Source organism: Uloborus diversus, chromosome 3 (genome assembly GCF_026930045.1).
Source record: "Uloborus diversus isolate 005 chromosome 3, Udiv.v.3.1, whole genome shotgun sequence".
In the NCBI taxonomy this organism is placed as follows: Eukaryota; Metazoa; Arthropoda; class Arachnida; order Araneae; family Uloboridae; genus Uloborus; species Uloborus diversus.
The window spans coordinates 79,904,785-79,920,923 of record NC_072733.1 but is presented as its reverse complement, the minus strand read 5'-3'; the positions used below and the strand labels follow the sequence as shown (position 1 = coordinate 79,920,923).

Genomic DNA, 16,139 nt, shown 5'->3' with positions numbered 1-16,139 from the left:
TTATTTCATCGAAAGCTATTGAGAAGGGATAGCAGGAATGAATTACCCTAACTGATATTTTGTATCTGTCTAGCAAAATCACTTTATCTGATGCTATTTTCTCTAGATTGTTAGTTCGTTTTCTCTTGCTTGATAAGGAAAACATATAAAACTAAGGAAAAAATTAAAACTAACATTTTTCGGGTTGAAAGCATTTCTACATTTTTTAAATAAAATTTTTGAAAATGTAACAAGTAAAAATTATTAAAGGGATTCCATTTGCTTTCTGTTTTTTGAATGCTTTATAGAGGAGCTTATATATATATATATATATATATATATATATATATATATATATATATATATATATATATATATATATATATATATATATATATATATATATATATATATATATATATATATATATAGAGACAAGGTTACGACATGGATAAATGACAGAGATGAAGCCAGTACTCTTCAGCAATGGAAACTTCATCCTACGGTCAAAAGACCAAAAAATTTATACTAAAACTAAATGTAGGATGTCCTGTTCCAAAATAGCTAACATTCAGGATTACATAGAACTAAACACACCATGTGTGAAAAATAAATGCAGATTTCTGAAACTAAGACCTAAAACTAAGTACTGGGGTTTTGTCTTGGATATTAAAAGCTAAGGCTATCAATAATATCCCTCCACCGTACCACCAACAAAAATCAAAAGTCTTTCCTATGTGTCCGGGTGCAAGTTCCAATCCATAGTCATCGGTTCAATTTTCGTGCCAGTCGATAAAAATAAAGTTAAAACAAAACCAATCAAATGAATAAAAAATAAATAAAAGGCTCATCCAGTAAAACAAGTCCAAAGACATTCCAGGTCGACCAAAAAAGACGCTTCATAAAACCTCATCAACTGGAGTCCAATCATATGGTTTCCTTCAGAAAAATCATACACTGAAGAGTTAGATGGTTACAGTGAAGCGAAGCGTTTTACTGATGTTTATATTTACCTGGCTTATTTGTTTAGCTGCTTTGCCCATCTTTGGGCTTGTGGTTTAAGGTATTCTAATTTTTTCCTTTTTAATATGTTTTCAATATATATATGTATATATATACCGTAAAATCCCGAAAGTAACCCCGTATCGATTATAGCCCCCCCCCCTTTTTTGTGGAAAGTGAAATCACTTTAAAATCCTGAATATAACCCCCCCCCCCTTCACCTGAAACTTTTCCGATCATCTTCATTTGCCACTCCCTGCAAAAAAAAGGATAACATTTTCTGCTTTACTTGGAAAGCATTTACAAAGGTTTAGTTTCCCCCTCCATGTGCAGTTTTGCTTTTCTAAAAAAAAAAAGAAAGAAAACACAATCATTTAAAGAAAACAAAAATGGTCTCCATAGTTTATTCCTTCCAAAATGTCTAGACTCCTTTTGATGCAAGGGCGCCCTTTTTTTGTTCATAAGTATTACAAAAGAAATTTATACGGTTGTACTGCTTTTTATTCATTTTGGAAGGAGCATTTTTGTTCTGATTTGTGAAACTGAACGATCTTCAACACAGCGCCATTTTGAAAACGTGACGCCATTTTGGAAACGTGTTGCTTAAAAAGTAGCGCGAAACTTAAAAATAACCTTTTTTAAAGGAGAAATAATGTAATTGAACTAGTTTAGGATCATCAGAAATGTAAACTTTACTAAATCGAGTAAGAGATTTGTCTGTGTTTGCGTTCGCGATTTTTGTAAAGCTCAGTTTTCGAAATTACAATCTTCGTAACGAATTTGCGGCCGTGATTGTGATTTTCGCTTCTTTTCTGAAACAAGAACATTAAGTTTTTATTTCTTTTACTGTAACCTTATTACTTTCAGTACATAATGAATTTTCAAGCGATAAGTTATATGGGTTTTGTCAAATTAAGGTGCAAAATCCTTTCTTTCGAAAAAAAAGTGCGCCCTCATGTAATTTATTACTACTAAAAAATTATGACAAATTTTTATTAATTAATTTCTCTTTCTTCATTAATATTAACTCTTATTTACTTATTATTTCTTTTCTGTACTCTAAAATTAATACTACTAAAAACAATTATTTTCACTAATTTTTCAGAAAAATCTCGATTATAACCCCCCCCCCCTTCTGAAATCAACAAGTTTTGTTTTGAAAATAGGGGGGTTACTTTCGGGATTTTACGGTATATATATATATATATCTATATATATAAAAATCTCGTGTCACGATGTTTGTTGGGGGTAAACTCCGAAACTACTCAACCGATTTTTCTCAAATTTCATATCTATGTGCCATTTGGTCCAACTTAAAAGATAGGATAGTTTTTATAATTTTTTACTGCAAATTTCATATTAATTATGCAATAATAGTGTGAATTAATTGTTTAGTTCTAAAAATTCTTAATAGATGGCGGTGTAAGTTAATTAATCGATATAACTCTAACATCGTATGACTTACTGCTAAAAACACCATGATAAAAAAAACTCAGAGATGTTGCTTAGATTTTCCATATAACGTTTCGGGATATTACAGGTTATTATTTACTTCCTGAGAAAATCAACTATATTTTTCAAAACGTTTCCTTGAATTACTACAAATTGCAGATTTCACACCGTTGTGGAAAGTATTTTTCTCCACCAGTATCAAGATTAACTAAACGTATTTAATAGGTGTATCGGTTTCGGAGTGATTGCGGTTTGTCCAGATTGACTCAACACCCAATGAGTGCGAAAAGTTATCTGGATCACGAAGCTTGGCAAGAGTTGCAGAGGAACTACATTCGAGCTACTTGCTTGAGAGTCTGTCTTCGCGTTGGCAATGCGTGTATTAATGCTTTGAGAGCTTTCTTAGAAAAGCAGGAAGGTTCCGGGCTATTATATTAATCCTGCGTTAGGCTTCTCTGCAGGTGCCAGAATCATAACTGCCTTTTTAACCAAGAAGACTACTGAATTCTTCAAAAATATTCCAGGTTTATTTCAGGAAAGTTAATGAATTTAAGTGGAAAACAATTATTTTCTTTATTTTGTTCCCCAGGAAATTTTTAATATCATTAATTCTTGCAAAGATACATTCGCAACAGAAAATTGCAGTGACCATTGCATCGTCAGGCATTGCTGCTACTTTTTTTAGATGGTACACGAACAGCACATTCAGCTTTAAAGTTGCCTATTAGATATTCATAACAAACAAAACGCAATGTGTACAATAAAGAAAAAAAAGACGTGGTACGGCTGTAGTGTTGCAAGAGAGTGAAATTATAATTTGGAATAAGTGTACTATGGCTCATGAGTAAAAGCATTCCTTCGAAGCACATCATAGGATTATGCAAGATTTGAATGGCAACGATAAACTTTTAGGCGAAATTGTCTGAATACTGTCTGGGGACTTCCGGCAGACATTACCAGTTATTCCGATGAAATCAACGCATGTTTAAAAAAAAACGTTTTTTATAGCGTAATAACGAGATAATGCGATTGGCCATGAACATGCGAGTATAAACGCAAAATAATCGAATCGCATAAGTATTTTCTAAGCAATTGCTGAGTATTGGAAACGGTGAAATTGAACTGTATCAAAATATACAGTACAACAAATAGCCAGACAATTTCTACACTGCCGTTGAGACGAAAAGTGAACTAATTGAGAGTCTATTTCCAGATAAATTTAATTTTTTAAAAATCATAATTGCGTCTGTAATCGCGCTGGTTTTGTAGCAGTTTTGTTTTCGGTAAACATTCCCGAACAGACAGGAATATTTGTGGATCGTCAATTGTCGACTGTCAAATACATATCCTGATGCATGTCGCAAATTGTATTTATTGGTAGCACAAAGTCATTGGGAGTTGACACTTTCTAATGCAGGTTTACATAAGGTGAAACAGTATTCGTCAACTGTTTAAAACAATTTTGACGACATGCTATCCAACACAATCATTATTTTTTAAGGAGAAACTATATTACTTTCACGTTTGAAGACGTATTTCATAAAGTTTAACAAACACACAAATGTCCAAATCCAGATTTTACACCAGAGATGAATATGAAGCTTTAGTTTTAACTGAAGGTTTTAGCGTTTCAATTTCAAATTTGCCACTTAGTTATTATGATATGCCGTCACTTGATAGTTGGGCCACCGACTTAGCTAACACTGATTTGCAACGTATAAAAACAGAGCAATGACTCTGTCTTAGCTACAATTATTGCGAATAATGAGCCATTACTGACGGCTTTAAAAAAAAGCTCCCCATTGATGCTGAACAAGCCTATACAGTTGTCGATGAAAACAAAGCAGTAAACACTCCAAATGAATTTTTAAATTCAATGGATACACCAGGAATGCGTCTACACGATTTCCGGTTGAAAATTGGCTCAACAATTTATTCTTTTTCGCGATTTAAACCCACCTAAATTACGCAACGGTACATTTTTCTACATTAAAAGTCAACAATATTTGTCGGAAAAGTTTAAATGAGAAATGTTTGAGTTGCCACGTAATCCATTATTAGCGTCATAATTTTCAAACACATTTGAAAGGCTTCAATTTTTGATTCGTTTAGCTTTTGCAAAGACCATAAATAGATTTAAAGAACAAAAAATGTCTTCTTTCGGTTTGTACTTGAAACATAAATATTTCTCTTATGGGCAACGAAATATTGCTTACTCACACGTGGAAAGTTATCATACTTTTCGTTTTAGCAAAAGACTGGTTGATCAAGAACATTGTGCACAACTTAGTGCTTAGACAGTTTTCAATTTTCAAATAATAGAAACAATAGTTCGAAGTCAATGTTATCTACTTCATTGAAAAAATCTAATTTTTATACGTTTTTAATTTAGTTAGTGTATTTTGTAAAGAAGTTATTGATTACAAACTATAGAGAAAGCTAATGTGAATAAAATGTAGTGTAGAATCTAAAAGTGTATGGTGGTTTACCCTTAGTTTCTACATTCGGTTATTTTACAATCAGTTTCGATATTTACTATCACTTTCAAGTTACTTTTTTTTTTTGCGGAAGTTATACTTACAAAATTTACTAAGCGTAAGTATAGTGCTTTTTCCATAGAAAATTTAGTTAGTACTTATTGAATTCAATAAGTACTAACTTTAGCCTGCACGGTAAAAAAAAAAAAAAAAAAAAAAAATCTGAAACGTTACTGAGTAAAAATTTTCGATAATTGCTTGCAGTTCTGGCTAAGCTTTGGCTATGTTTGCATTACTGCTTATAGAAGTTCCTTAATAAATCATAAAGGTGCTAAGCTTTTTTTTGTATCCCTTCCTAAGTTTACACTAAAGTTCCAGAAACTCGACTAACTTCAAACGGGAAGATCTTCGAATTTTTCAAGAGGCTTCCGAGATGATTTCAGGAAGGTTATTAACTTTTATCGGAAAACTTTCCGGGTTTTGGCTTGATATGATACTGGCAGAAATTGGTCACATCAGCTGCCCATAATTTTCCAGGAACATTTAGGAATCGTTTTTACATTGAATAACGCCCATTATCAATCTCATATGTTATAAAATCGGCTATACTATTTTAAGCTGTATTAAAAATATTTATTTGATTCTATCAAAATAATGAGTTCAAGTTTATTTTAATCTAACTTCTTTGCTACAGCAACGCGTGGCTGGGTCAGCTAGTATATATATAAAATTAAGCAAACAGAATTTCAAATATTAATCAAATTATAAATAATTAATGATGATAAAAAGGAAAAATGCAAACAGCTATTAAGTAGGAAAAGATAAGATAGGAAAAGATAAAGTGTGAATCCAGCGCTCATCAGCCGTGGAGGATTCATTAATTATGGTCAAAAGACCAAAATTTTAACTATGAACTAGAAGAGAATGTTTAAGCTCCAGTACATGCAATATAGAGTAACAATGGGCAAAAGCACCACTTGCTAAGCTAAAAGCAATAAACTAGAGCTCAAACCTAAAACGAAAAGCAGGGGATTTCGCCTCGACTAATTAGGAAAACAAGTTCCGATAATTAGCCATCCACGGGACAGTACCTACCTATAACAAAATTGTCTTACCTTGAAATCCACGTAAACACAGCCAAATCCATTATTCAACCTGATAAAATTCATTCCAGTTGTCAATGAAGTTGTCCAGTTGTCATACATTTACTCAGTTTAACTGTGTAAATGTATGATACAACTGTGACAAACCATTTTTTATGAATCACCGGAGTGGATGAATTTTTACACGTGGGAAACAGGCGACTCGGTATGTCTATGGATTGTTTTTCTGGATATGCTTTTATCTTTATTTTATTGTTTCATTGACAACTGGAATGAATTTTATCAAGTTGAATAATGGATTTGGCTATGTTTATGTGGATTTCAAGGTAAGACAATTTTGTTATAGGCAGGTACTGTCCCGTGGATGGCTAATTATCGGAACTTGTTTTCCTAATTAGTCGAGGCAAAAACCCCTGCTTTTAGTTTTAGGTTTGAGCTCTAGTTTATTGCTTTTAGCTTAGCAAGTGGTGCTTTTGCCCATTGTTACTCTATATTGCATGTACTGGAGCTTAAACATTCTCTTCTAGTTCAGAGTTAAAATTTTGGTCTTTTGACCATATTTAATGAATCCTCCACGGCTGATGAGCGCTGGATTCACACTTTATCTTTTCCTATCTTATCTTTTCCTACTTAATAGCTGTTTGCATTTTTCCTTTTTATCATCATTAATTATTTATAATTTGTTTAATATTTGAAATTCTGTTTGCTTAATTTTATATTTACTTGGCTTTTTAGTTTTGCTGCGTTGCGCATCTATGGGCTCTTGGTGTATTGTCTTTTTAGTATTTTTCACTTTTATTATATATATATATATATATATATATATATATATAAATATATATATATATATATATATATATATATATATATATTATAATTTAAAGTCTCACCCATAGGTAGCACAATGGCAAGTGTACTAAACAACAACAAGAAACTCAAAAGATTATTAACAATGTAAATTGAAAACCATGTAAATATGAAAAGTTGAACAATGGAATGGGCAGTAACTGCTACGTTATCAAAGAGCTAGAGCAGTTGGCATATTATACTGATTTGCAGGTTTCTGTAGAGGTTGGTAACGTACAAATCAGCGAGTATTTGCATTTTTACCAAATTATCAAGAATTTACTTGCTTATTTATACTGTGTGGTAGGCTAAGTATTGGTTGACTTTAAACGAGTATTATAAAAGGTGATAAGTTTTTTGAAAATGCTGACATGTACTATCCAACCCCCCAGCTCTGACCTGCAAAAAAATAGAAAGCAGAAAACTTACCCATTCTATTAGAAGAACATAAAACGCCAAGAAATCGGTCATCCAGTTACACAAAATCCAGTTCCATGCCAGTTCTAACAGTTAACCTAAGGCTCAGCATCCAAGTAAACGCCTCCCTTGCAGAAGGTTTTGAGCGCTTCTTAACATTCAAACCATCAGTGGACCTGTTGCCATTCACAGTAATCTGAGCCGTAATAATTGTAGTGTTTTATAAAAGATTTCTTGAATAAGTTAAAGTGAAAGAAAATTGGCAGGATAAAAATTGTAGTAGTACTAATTCGCAGCAAATTTAAAAATCTGCTTAACTGTCCAATTAATATATTAATAAAAACTTTCTTATGCAGTTACTAAACCAATGTGGCATACTTTTAGCGAAAAAAATGAAATTATCCTTTTTATCGTAGATATCAGTGATAAGTCTAGAATTATCGATTTTATAGAAATGTCCAAAAAATTAACGGATTATTTGTCTTCATTGACTTTGTTTAATTGTAAGCATTGTAGGTAAATTAAATTGAACTTCTCTTCCAAGTTACTGTTGAATATCAGGATGTCGTCGATATATCTAAAAATATTATGTTTTTTGTTCTGTTGAACCGTGTACTTGAATTCGTAGAAAAATAGATATAAATTTGCAGCTGCGCTAGAGTAATTTGTGCCCATGCCAGTTCCATGAACCTGTTTAAAAGTAAAATCATTGAAAGTTACGAAATTGTTGAAAAAACAGAAATGGCAAATATTTTTTTTATCGATTCTGAGCTCCTCATCAATATGAAAAGTATCAAAAAGTTGTAACAGAGTTTTGTTATTTATATATATATATATATATATATATATGTATATGTATATATATATATATATATATATGTATATATATATATAAATATATATATATGTATATATATATATATATATATATATATATATATATATATGTATATATATATATATATATAATAAGGCTAATTATCGGAACTTGTTTTCCTAATTAGTCGAGGCAAAACCCTCTGCTTTTAGTTTTAGGTTTGAGCTCTAGTTTATTGTTTTTAGCTTAGCAAATGGTGCGTTTGCCCATTGTTACTCTATATTACATGTACTGGAGCTTAAACATTCTCTTCTAGTTTATTGTTAAAAATTTTGGTCTTTTGACCATAATTAATGAATCCTCCACGGCTGATGAGCTCTGGATTCACTCTTTTTCTATTCCTACTTAATAGCTGTTTGCATTTTTCCTTTTTATCATCATTTGTTATTTATAATTTGTTTAATATTTAATTCTGTTTGCTTAATTTTATATATATATATATATATATATATATATATATATATGTATATATATATATATATATATATATATATATATATATATATATATATATATATATATATATATATTGTACCTTTTTTTAGATCCATTGAATTTTCATGTTTTAAAATTTGCATTCCAGTTTTCTTATTGTGTTTCAACACTTTACTGTCATTTCTTAATTAGTTACTGAAACATGTACCTTGATTCATTTCAATAATTAAAAAATTTACTTTCACATACAAGTCACTGAATTACATTAATTGTTAATCACTTCTAAAATGTATTCTATTTTATTTTACAGGGAAGGCATTCGAAACATGATTGCTAAAGATTCAACACATCAATTTACAGCTAAGGGTGCGAAATGTTTTGAACTTTCTGAGTATAAAAATTTGTGAATGTTTTTTTTTTTTTTTTGCTTCTTCTGTTAAAATTACTCATTTTATCTTTTTTAAAAGGATACCTAAACATGTTTATAAACCATTGACTGAATCAATGTTATAACTTTCAGTACCATACAACTAAAATTAATAAAAAAGCAGTTGAAAGTTGAAAAATTCAAAGCTAGTTTTAAATTAAAAAAAAATACCATCAAAATAAAGCGGCTGTGATTGTGTGTGATGACTAGGCTTAATTGGAGCAAACCTATATGAACATAACAAGCGTGTAACACAAGCCTGTATACAAATGTATATTTACTAGGACTAACATATAATTGGCTTCACTGGAGTAGGGAAAATTTGAATATTCGAGAAAGGAAGAATGAGAAGGTGTCCTTTGAAAATAAAACCATTATTTTTGTACAGATCTTAGACAGAGCTGAATTTGCATGAGAGCTGTGCTCCTGTAGTTTTTCAAAAGTTCTAAAGATGGTAGAACTCTTACATAACTTTGTTAGAAATTCAGTTCTAGTGGTGGGCAGTGCATACTATATCTTGCATAGTAGCTCACGGGAGCATATCTTCTGCACTTCTTTTTTCTTCAAAGAATAATAGAAATCAGATGGTATGTGGGTGAGCTCATCAATGGTGTGCTCTAAGCCCATTAGTATTTGGGATACTTGATCCCTCTGCAGACTTGTTCACCCTCTCAAATTTCAAAGCTGCAATAATACACAGTGTTAATAATAACTTTACAGAGTAACTATGGTGGTAGGTTTACTTTCCCAAGTGTCAGATGATCCGTTATGCACTTGCTTTTAAAGTTGTGTTATTATCAGTTTTCAGAGTTCTAGCATTCTTGAAGAAGCTGAGCAATACATACATTATCTTTATGGCATGGTAGAAGATTCAAAATAACATTTCTAGTAAGGAAATTAACAATTGTTGGCTTCTTTTGTTTTAATTTTGAAAAAAGTTTGAAAAGTATGCTTGGGAATATTTGATCCTTTTGAACCAAGGATACATGATCCAGGTTTTTTTTTAAATACTAGTAACTGGTTTGATAGTAATGTTGTAATGTATTTAAATTGTTAAAAATATTATGGTCTGAAAAAATGTTTACTTTTGTGTATAAAAATAAGTTATAAAATTCAACATCATTAAAGTGCTCTATTGCAAAAATCTTGCCTACATGTTTCCCCCCTTTTTAACGCATGCACAAGTTTTGAACCTGTGATCATTAAGAGTCATTTTTTTTTAAAGCTGGACAAAGTAAATGGGGGCCTGATAGTTGACACCTTAAATTTTCCTGAAACTTTCAAAATATTTTACTACTAGGGTGATAAAAAAAAATGAAGCTTCTTTCCTCTCTAATTTGTCTTGTTGGCTCTCGAGTGGAGGTCAAAGGTTAGGATCGTGAGAAAAAAGAGCTAAATATATGATTGCTTTGCTTCAAAAGCAGTGAGTGAACCAAGCCAATTCCTTTAAATGTGGATACTACTTGATACCAGGTACATGCTAGCATAAAGACTTTGGTGGCTCACTTCATGGCTTTGAGGGCAAAGGTCAATTGAAAATGCTACTTTTTAAACTTTTGTTGCCTTGTTTAGACCCGGCTATCTGCTAAAGCCGTGAGTAACCATCGGAAATAAGTATATGATTAACTACTCACCACAGTATAGTACTAAGAAAAATATTAAATAGCTTTCATTTCTCTTGACTTTAGTAGTTAAACGGTCTCAAAGTCGATGATTTTTCAAAAATGCCCAAGTTTATAAGTTAATAACTTTAATCGCGACAGGTCAACAGCTGTGGAACACAGCTGTAGTTATAGTTCGAGTGGTGTAGTTTGAGGTCCAGGTTAGAAAACTATGGCAACTAATCAACTTTTTTAATTATGTGGTCTCAAAGTTGATGATTTGAAACAAAAAGAATCACAGTTTTAGGTCAATTACTCTAAAATGCCTGAGTCAATAACTTTGAGAAAGAGCTGTAATTATGCTCTACATGATGTAGTTTTAGACTCATGTCAGAAAAGCATTAGATCTAATCATCTTTCTTAATTAAACGGTCTCAAAAATGATGATTTCAGTATAAAAGAGCATTTTTTTATGAGTTTATATGCGTGCTATTCAAAATCTTATGGGTTCAAACTCACATAATTACTAGAACGAATCAACAGCCAAATGTACTTTAAGCTCCCAAAATTTCATGCTTCCAATGTTATAAAATTTTCTGTAACCTTGACCACAACATGGCAATTCTTCTCACAAAGCTGATCCGCCGTTTTAGAGCACTCTATTTTGGAGATCATGCATCCTCAAGATTCGGGCTTTCGAAAGCTGAAAATCATTATCGTTTTAATTTCAAAGACATCTTTACGCCTCTATAAAATTTCATCACATTCGGGGATGATCAAGAGGGGACAGTTTGAAAAATTAGGTTATTACGTGGAATCACTCTGATATAACATTATGCACATTTCACTTGCATCTTTTGTTATTTTTGACTTTATAATGATCAGAAACAAATGCTATATTTTAGGAAGAGGATGGATTGCAATTGGGTAAGAGATTGAGTTCATAATAACAGTAGAATTTGCATGTACACTACTTAGTAATAAACTTTTATAAATAAACAAATTTATTAAATAAGGCTCAAAAGTAAAAATAGAAACATAACATTAAAAAAAAAACAGGTTTGTTGGACAATAACAAAAGTTGCTGGTGAAATGTGCATAATGTTATATCAGAGTGATTCCACATACTGACCTGAATTTTCAAACTGTCCCCTCTCGATCATCCCCGAATGTGATGAAATTTTATAGAAGCGTAGAGATGTCTTTGAAACTAAAATGATGCTAATTTTCAGCTTCCAAGAGCCGAATCCTGAGGATCCAGGATCTCCAAAATAAAGTGCTCCAAAATGGCGGATCAGATTTGTGAGAAGATTTGTCATGTTGTGGTCAAGATTACAGAAAATTTTATTACACTGGGAGCATGAAATTTTGAGAGCTTAACCCTTTCCGATGCGGTGGTCACAAAAAAGGACACCAATTTTAAAAATTTCTTTAAAAAAAGTTTTTTTCTTTAAAACTCCAAAAATCCCTGCATTAGTTGCTTTTATTTCTCATTAATGCCGACAGATGGCAGCACTATTAAATATGACTCTTTTTGTTGGCTTAATTTCTTGTTTAAAATACCTCAATTTTCAAGCTCAAATACAATATTTTTTTTCAAGATTTTAAATTTTACACCATAAACTAAAGCAGTCAACCATTTTCCCTCATTAACCTTGAGCTAATCAATCATAATTTTGCAAAAGATTCGAGTTCATTTTTGAATGCATGTTCAAAGTTTCTTTCCAGATGTCCCCAAATGTAGACACTGTCCGTCTAGAGCATTGCTCTCACTGTTGTTGATGAAAGATATATTTTGATACATTTCAGAGAAGGGGGGACCCAAAAGAACAGTTTTCAATGGGCTTTTGTTTATTTATTTTGGGTTCTTGACTCAGAACAGGTGAATTTGAAGGCCCATGACTGCACACATTTGAGATCTGCTTTTCCTACCAGACAGTTGTTTACTTTTTGTATTCTCAGCTTTGATATTATTTTTTCTGTAAATGGCATTATACAGTCATATTTTTTCATTTATTATTTTATAACACAAAAAGAATGCACATAAAGCAAGAACAATGTGCCAAAAATATTTTTAGCATTTTAAGTTGCTTATTTAAATTATTTTAGATAATCTTTTTGAACCTTCTTGAATTTTACTTCATCTTTATTTTGGAATTTTTATAGTAAAAACATTGGATTTTGTGTTCTAAATATTCTTAATGGCATAAATTATTGAAATAATTAGTAAAAATGCTTAAGAACTTAAAGTATTTGAAATTACTCCAATTGTCATACGAGGTAAACATAACCACTTCAGAAAACAATTTCTGCTCTAGGAGGGCGGTGGTCACAAACGGAAACACCACCCCCAGCTTGAGGGGGTGAATTAAAAAAAAATGTTGACTGTAAAATCTATGTCCAGATAACCAATTTATCCCATCCATTGTTTTTTTTTTAATGATATTTCTAAAATTTTATTAACCCATGCCTGTAAGGGTTAAAGTAAATTAGGCTGTTGTTTCGTTCTAGTATTTATGCAAGTTTAAGCTCATAAGATTTTGAGTAGCACGTATATAAAATCCTGAAAAAACGCTCTTTTATACTGAAATCATCATTTTGAGACCGTTTAATTTAGTAAGATGATTAAATCTCATGGTTTTCTGACATGAGTCTAAAACTACACCACATAGAGCATCATTACAGCTCATGCTCAAAGTTATTGACTCGGGCGTTTTAGAGTAATTGACTTAAAACTGATTCTTTTTGTTTCAAATTATCAACTTTGAGACCTCGTAATTAAAAAAGTTGATTAGTTGCCATGGGTTTCTAACCAGGACCTTAAACTACACCACTTGGACTATAATTACTGCTGTGTCCTAAAGTTGTTGACCTGTTGCGATTAAAGTTATTGACCTCTAAACTTGGGCATTTTTAAAAAAACATCAACTTTGAGACCATTTAACTACTAAAGCCAAGAGAAACGAAAGCTATTTTATGTATTTCTTAGTACTATACTGTGGTGAGTAGTTAATCATATACTTATTTCCAAGGTTTACATACGGCTTTAGCAGATACCCGAGCCTAAACAAGGCAAAAAAAGTTTAAAAAGTAGCATTTTCAATTGACCTTTGCCCTCAAAGCCATGAGTCAGCCACCAAAGCCTTTATGCTAGCATGTACCTAGTATCAAGTAGTATCCACATTTAAAAAAATTGGCTTGGTTCACTCATTGTTTTTAAAGCAAAGCAATTATGTATTTAGCTCTTTTTTTTTTTCAGGACCTTAAACTTTGACCCCTACTTGAAGGACAAACAAATCAGTTTTCGAGAAAAAGAAACTTCACTTTTTCTTATCATAATACCTCTAACACATCCTGAAATTTTTATGAAAATTGAAAACATCAACTATTAAAAGTGTCCAGCTTCAAAAAAAAATGACTCTTAAGCAGCAGCTACTAGACATGCTGTTTAGAATCAGAAACTGAAAAACTTTCTTTGAAAATCATGTGTGTGTGGGATATTTTTGAAGTTTCTATTTCAATAAAGTTAATTTTTTTTCATCTCTGTAGCTAAGCCATTTAATAATAGAAATATAATTGTTCAATTACATGCATAATTTTTTCATATGTTAATTAACTTCAGCCAAATACTGAGGCATGCCATGCGCCCCTAATGTTTTAAAAGGAAAATATCTTCAAAATGCTTTAGTTCACCTTTCAATACTTTAGCTTGTTTTTCGGTATGTGATATGTATAAATTAGGGGGGGAAAAATCAAAACACAAACATGTAAAAATTGTTCTGAAATACATCACATTTTTCTTTCATGCTTAGTAGCTGAAACAGTGCAATGCTGTAGCAATGCCCGTTGCAGATTATTGTGGAGGTCTGCAGACTATTTCTAAATTGAAAATATTTACTCTGCTTTCTGCACGAGTTCTTAAATTTAAAGCAGAAAGCTACTGTTCAAAATGAAATAGAAAAAAAAATGAACAGAATAAAGGTAAATATATGTAGTGGTTCTCAGTGGCTAAGAAGTCAAAAGCACTTGCTCCTGCAACTACCTATGCCTCAGTTTTCTGTTTTATCTAACAGTTTTTTCACCTACATTTTATGCATAACTTTTAAGTTAGCATTTTATTTTCAAGCATTTCTTTATACTAATTCATAATAAGTGTTATGGCAACTCTAATGCTGATCTGTGGCCTGCCTTGCAGACTATGTTTAGGTTTTTCAATCTCGGTCGCAAACTACTAAAAAAATTCTGCTTCCAGGCCTACATGTATAATTCAGTTGTAAATTGTTCATATTTCTGTCATTAGCTGTATCACTATACAATCTGTTTCATTTTTAGAGGTACAAGAACACTATCTCAAACAGTATGTTAACGGACCTCTTGGAGGTACATATGTTTTGCTCTTTTTTTATCACTATAAAACTTATAATTTATCCTAATTGCTTATAAATTTTTCTTTGTTACAGGGCTTGGATTAGACGGTGATGACTTTGTCCCATACCATTTAGATTTAGAATTCAAAGTACCTTTTGATACAGGTATAACCTTTTTTGCTTATTCATGATATATGTGTGTGTGTGTGTGTGTGTGTGTGTGTGTGTGTGTGTGGTGGCTGTATCACTGTCATATTTAATTCATTACAAACATTTAATAATAAATAATGTTGCTTAAAAAATTCTTCACCTGTAAGAATGTGTACCTACTTTTTCTAGTTCTACCTAATTTCATATAGAACATTTCACAGTACTGAAAAGGTTACATGTTTTCGTATAGATTTATAAGGTTCCTAGGTTAATTGTTAATTTTCAATATTATAAGAAAGCACAATAACCAGTAAAAGTGCCTAAAATCTGGCACTCTGTATATCATTGTTTAAGAGCAACAGTAGGATATCTAATCCCAGAAATAACACTGAGATATCTTACTGTCGCTTTGCGGCGATGATATATTTAAAATGTATTTCAGATTTTTAGCTGCTTGTGATTCATTTCATTTCTTCTTTTATTTATTTTTACTAAAAGGAAAGATGAAATGGAAATAAAGGACTTAAACAGTGATGCGTTATGTTTTCAAAAAATTCCTTTTTACGTTCAAACGGTACTAATTTATACATGCTGTCAATCACATCTAATGCTGCAAGAAGCAAATGAATTCAAGTGAGAAAAAAATGTTTTGTGTTAGTGAAGTGCAAAGCTCAACTAATGAAAATGTGTACTTTCATTAAAAAATGTTTTTGTAAACTTAAATTGATAGTTTAGTATCATTAATATTTGTTTCTCATATGAGCTTATTACCTCCTTGTCTATCATGCTTCTTCATATCTCATGAATGTGCCCAAGCTTCAATTAAAGCATTCATCATTTGTTAGAGTTTTGCTTTTGCATTGGGGTGGGGGGGGGGGGGGGGTGGGGGGGGGGGTATCTGAAAAATAGCACTAAAAGTTTAGAGAGGAAAATAATGCCAGGAAAAAATGAATATTCAAGAAACAAACAATGTGAAAAATACATAATTTGAAAAGATTAAAAAAGG

At 31.5% G+C, this 16,139-nt stretch overlaps 1 protein-coding gene across 3 annotated transcripts in view; it reads left to right on the top strand.

Moving 5' to 3' along the window:
• LOC129218032 (uncharacterized) overlaps nt 1-16,139 on the top strand; it is a 184,492-nt gene that overhangs the window by 67,426 nt on the left and 100,927 nt on the right. For 2 of the 3 annotated variants that reach the window (XM_054852211.1, XM_054852212.1), the window contains 3 exons: nt 8,899-8,954; nt 14,949-14,996; nt 15,077-15,148. In XM_054852211.1, the coding sequence (XP_054708186.1) occupies nt 8,899-8,954; nt 14,949-14,996; nt 15,077-15,148 (176 nt within the window). Of the gene's footprint in view, nt 1-8,898; nt 8,980-14,948; nt 14,997-15,076; nt 15,149-16,139 lie in introns of all 3 variants that reach the window. The other variant, XM_054852213.1, reaches the window with a different exon arrangement.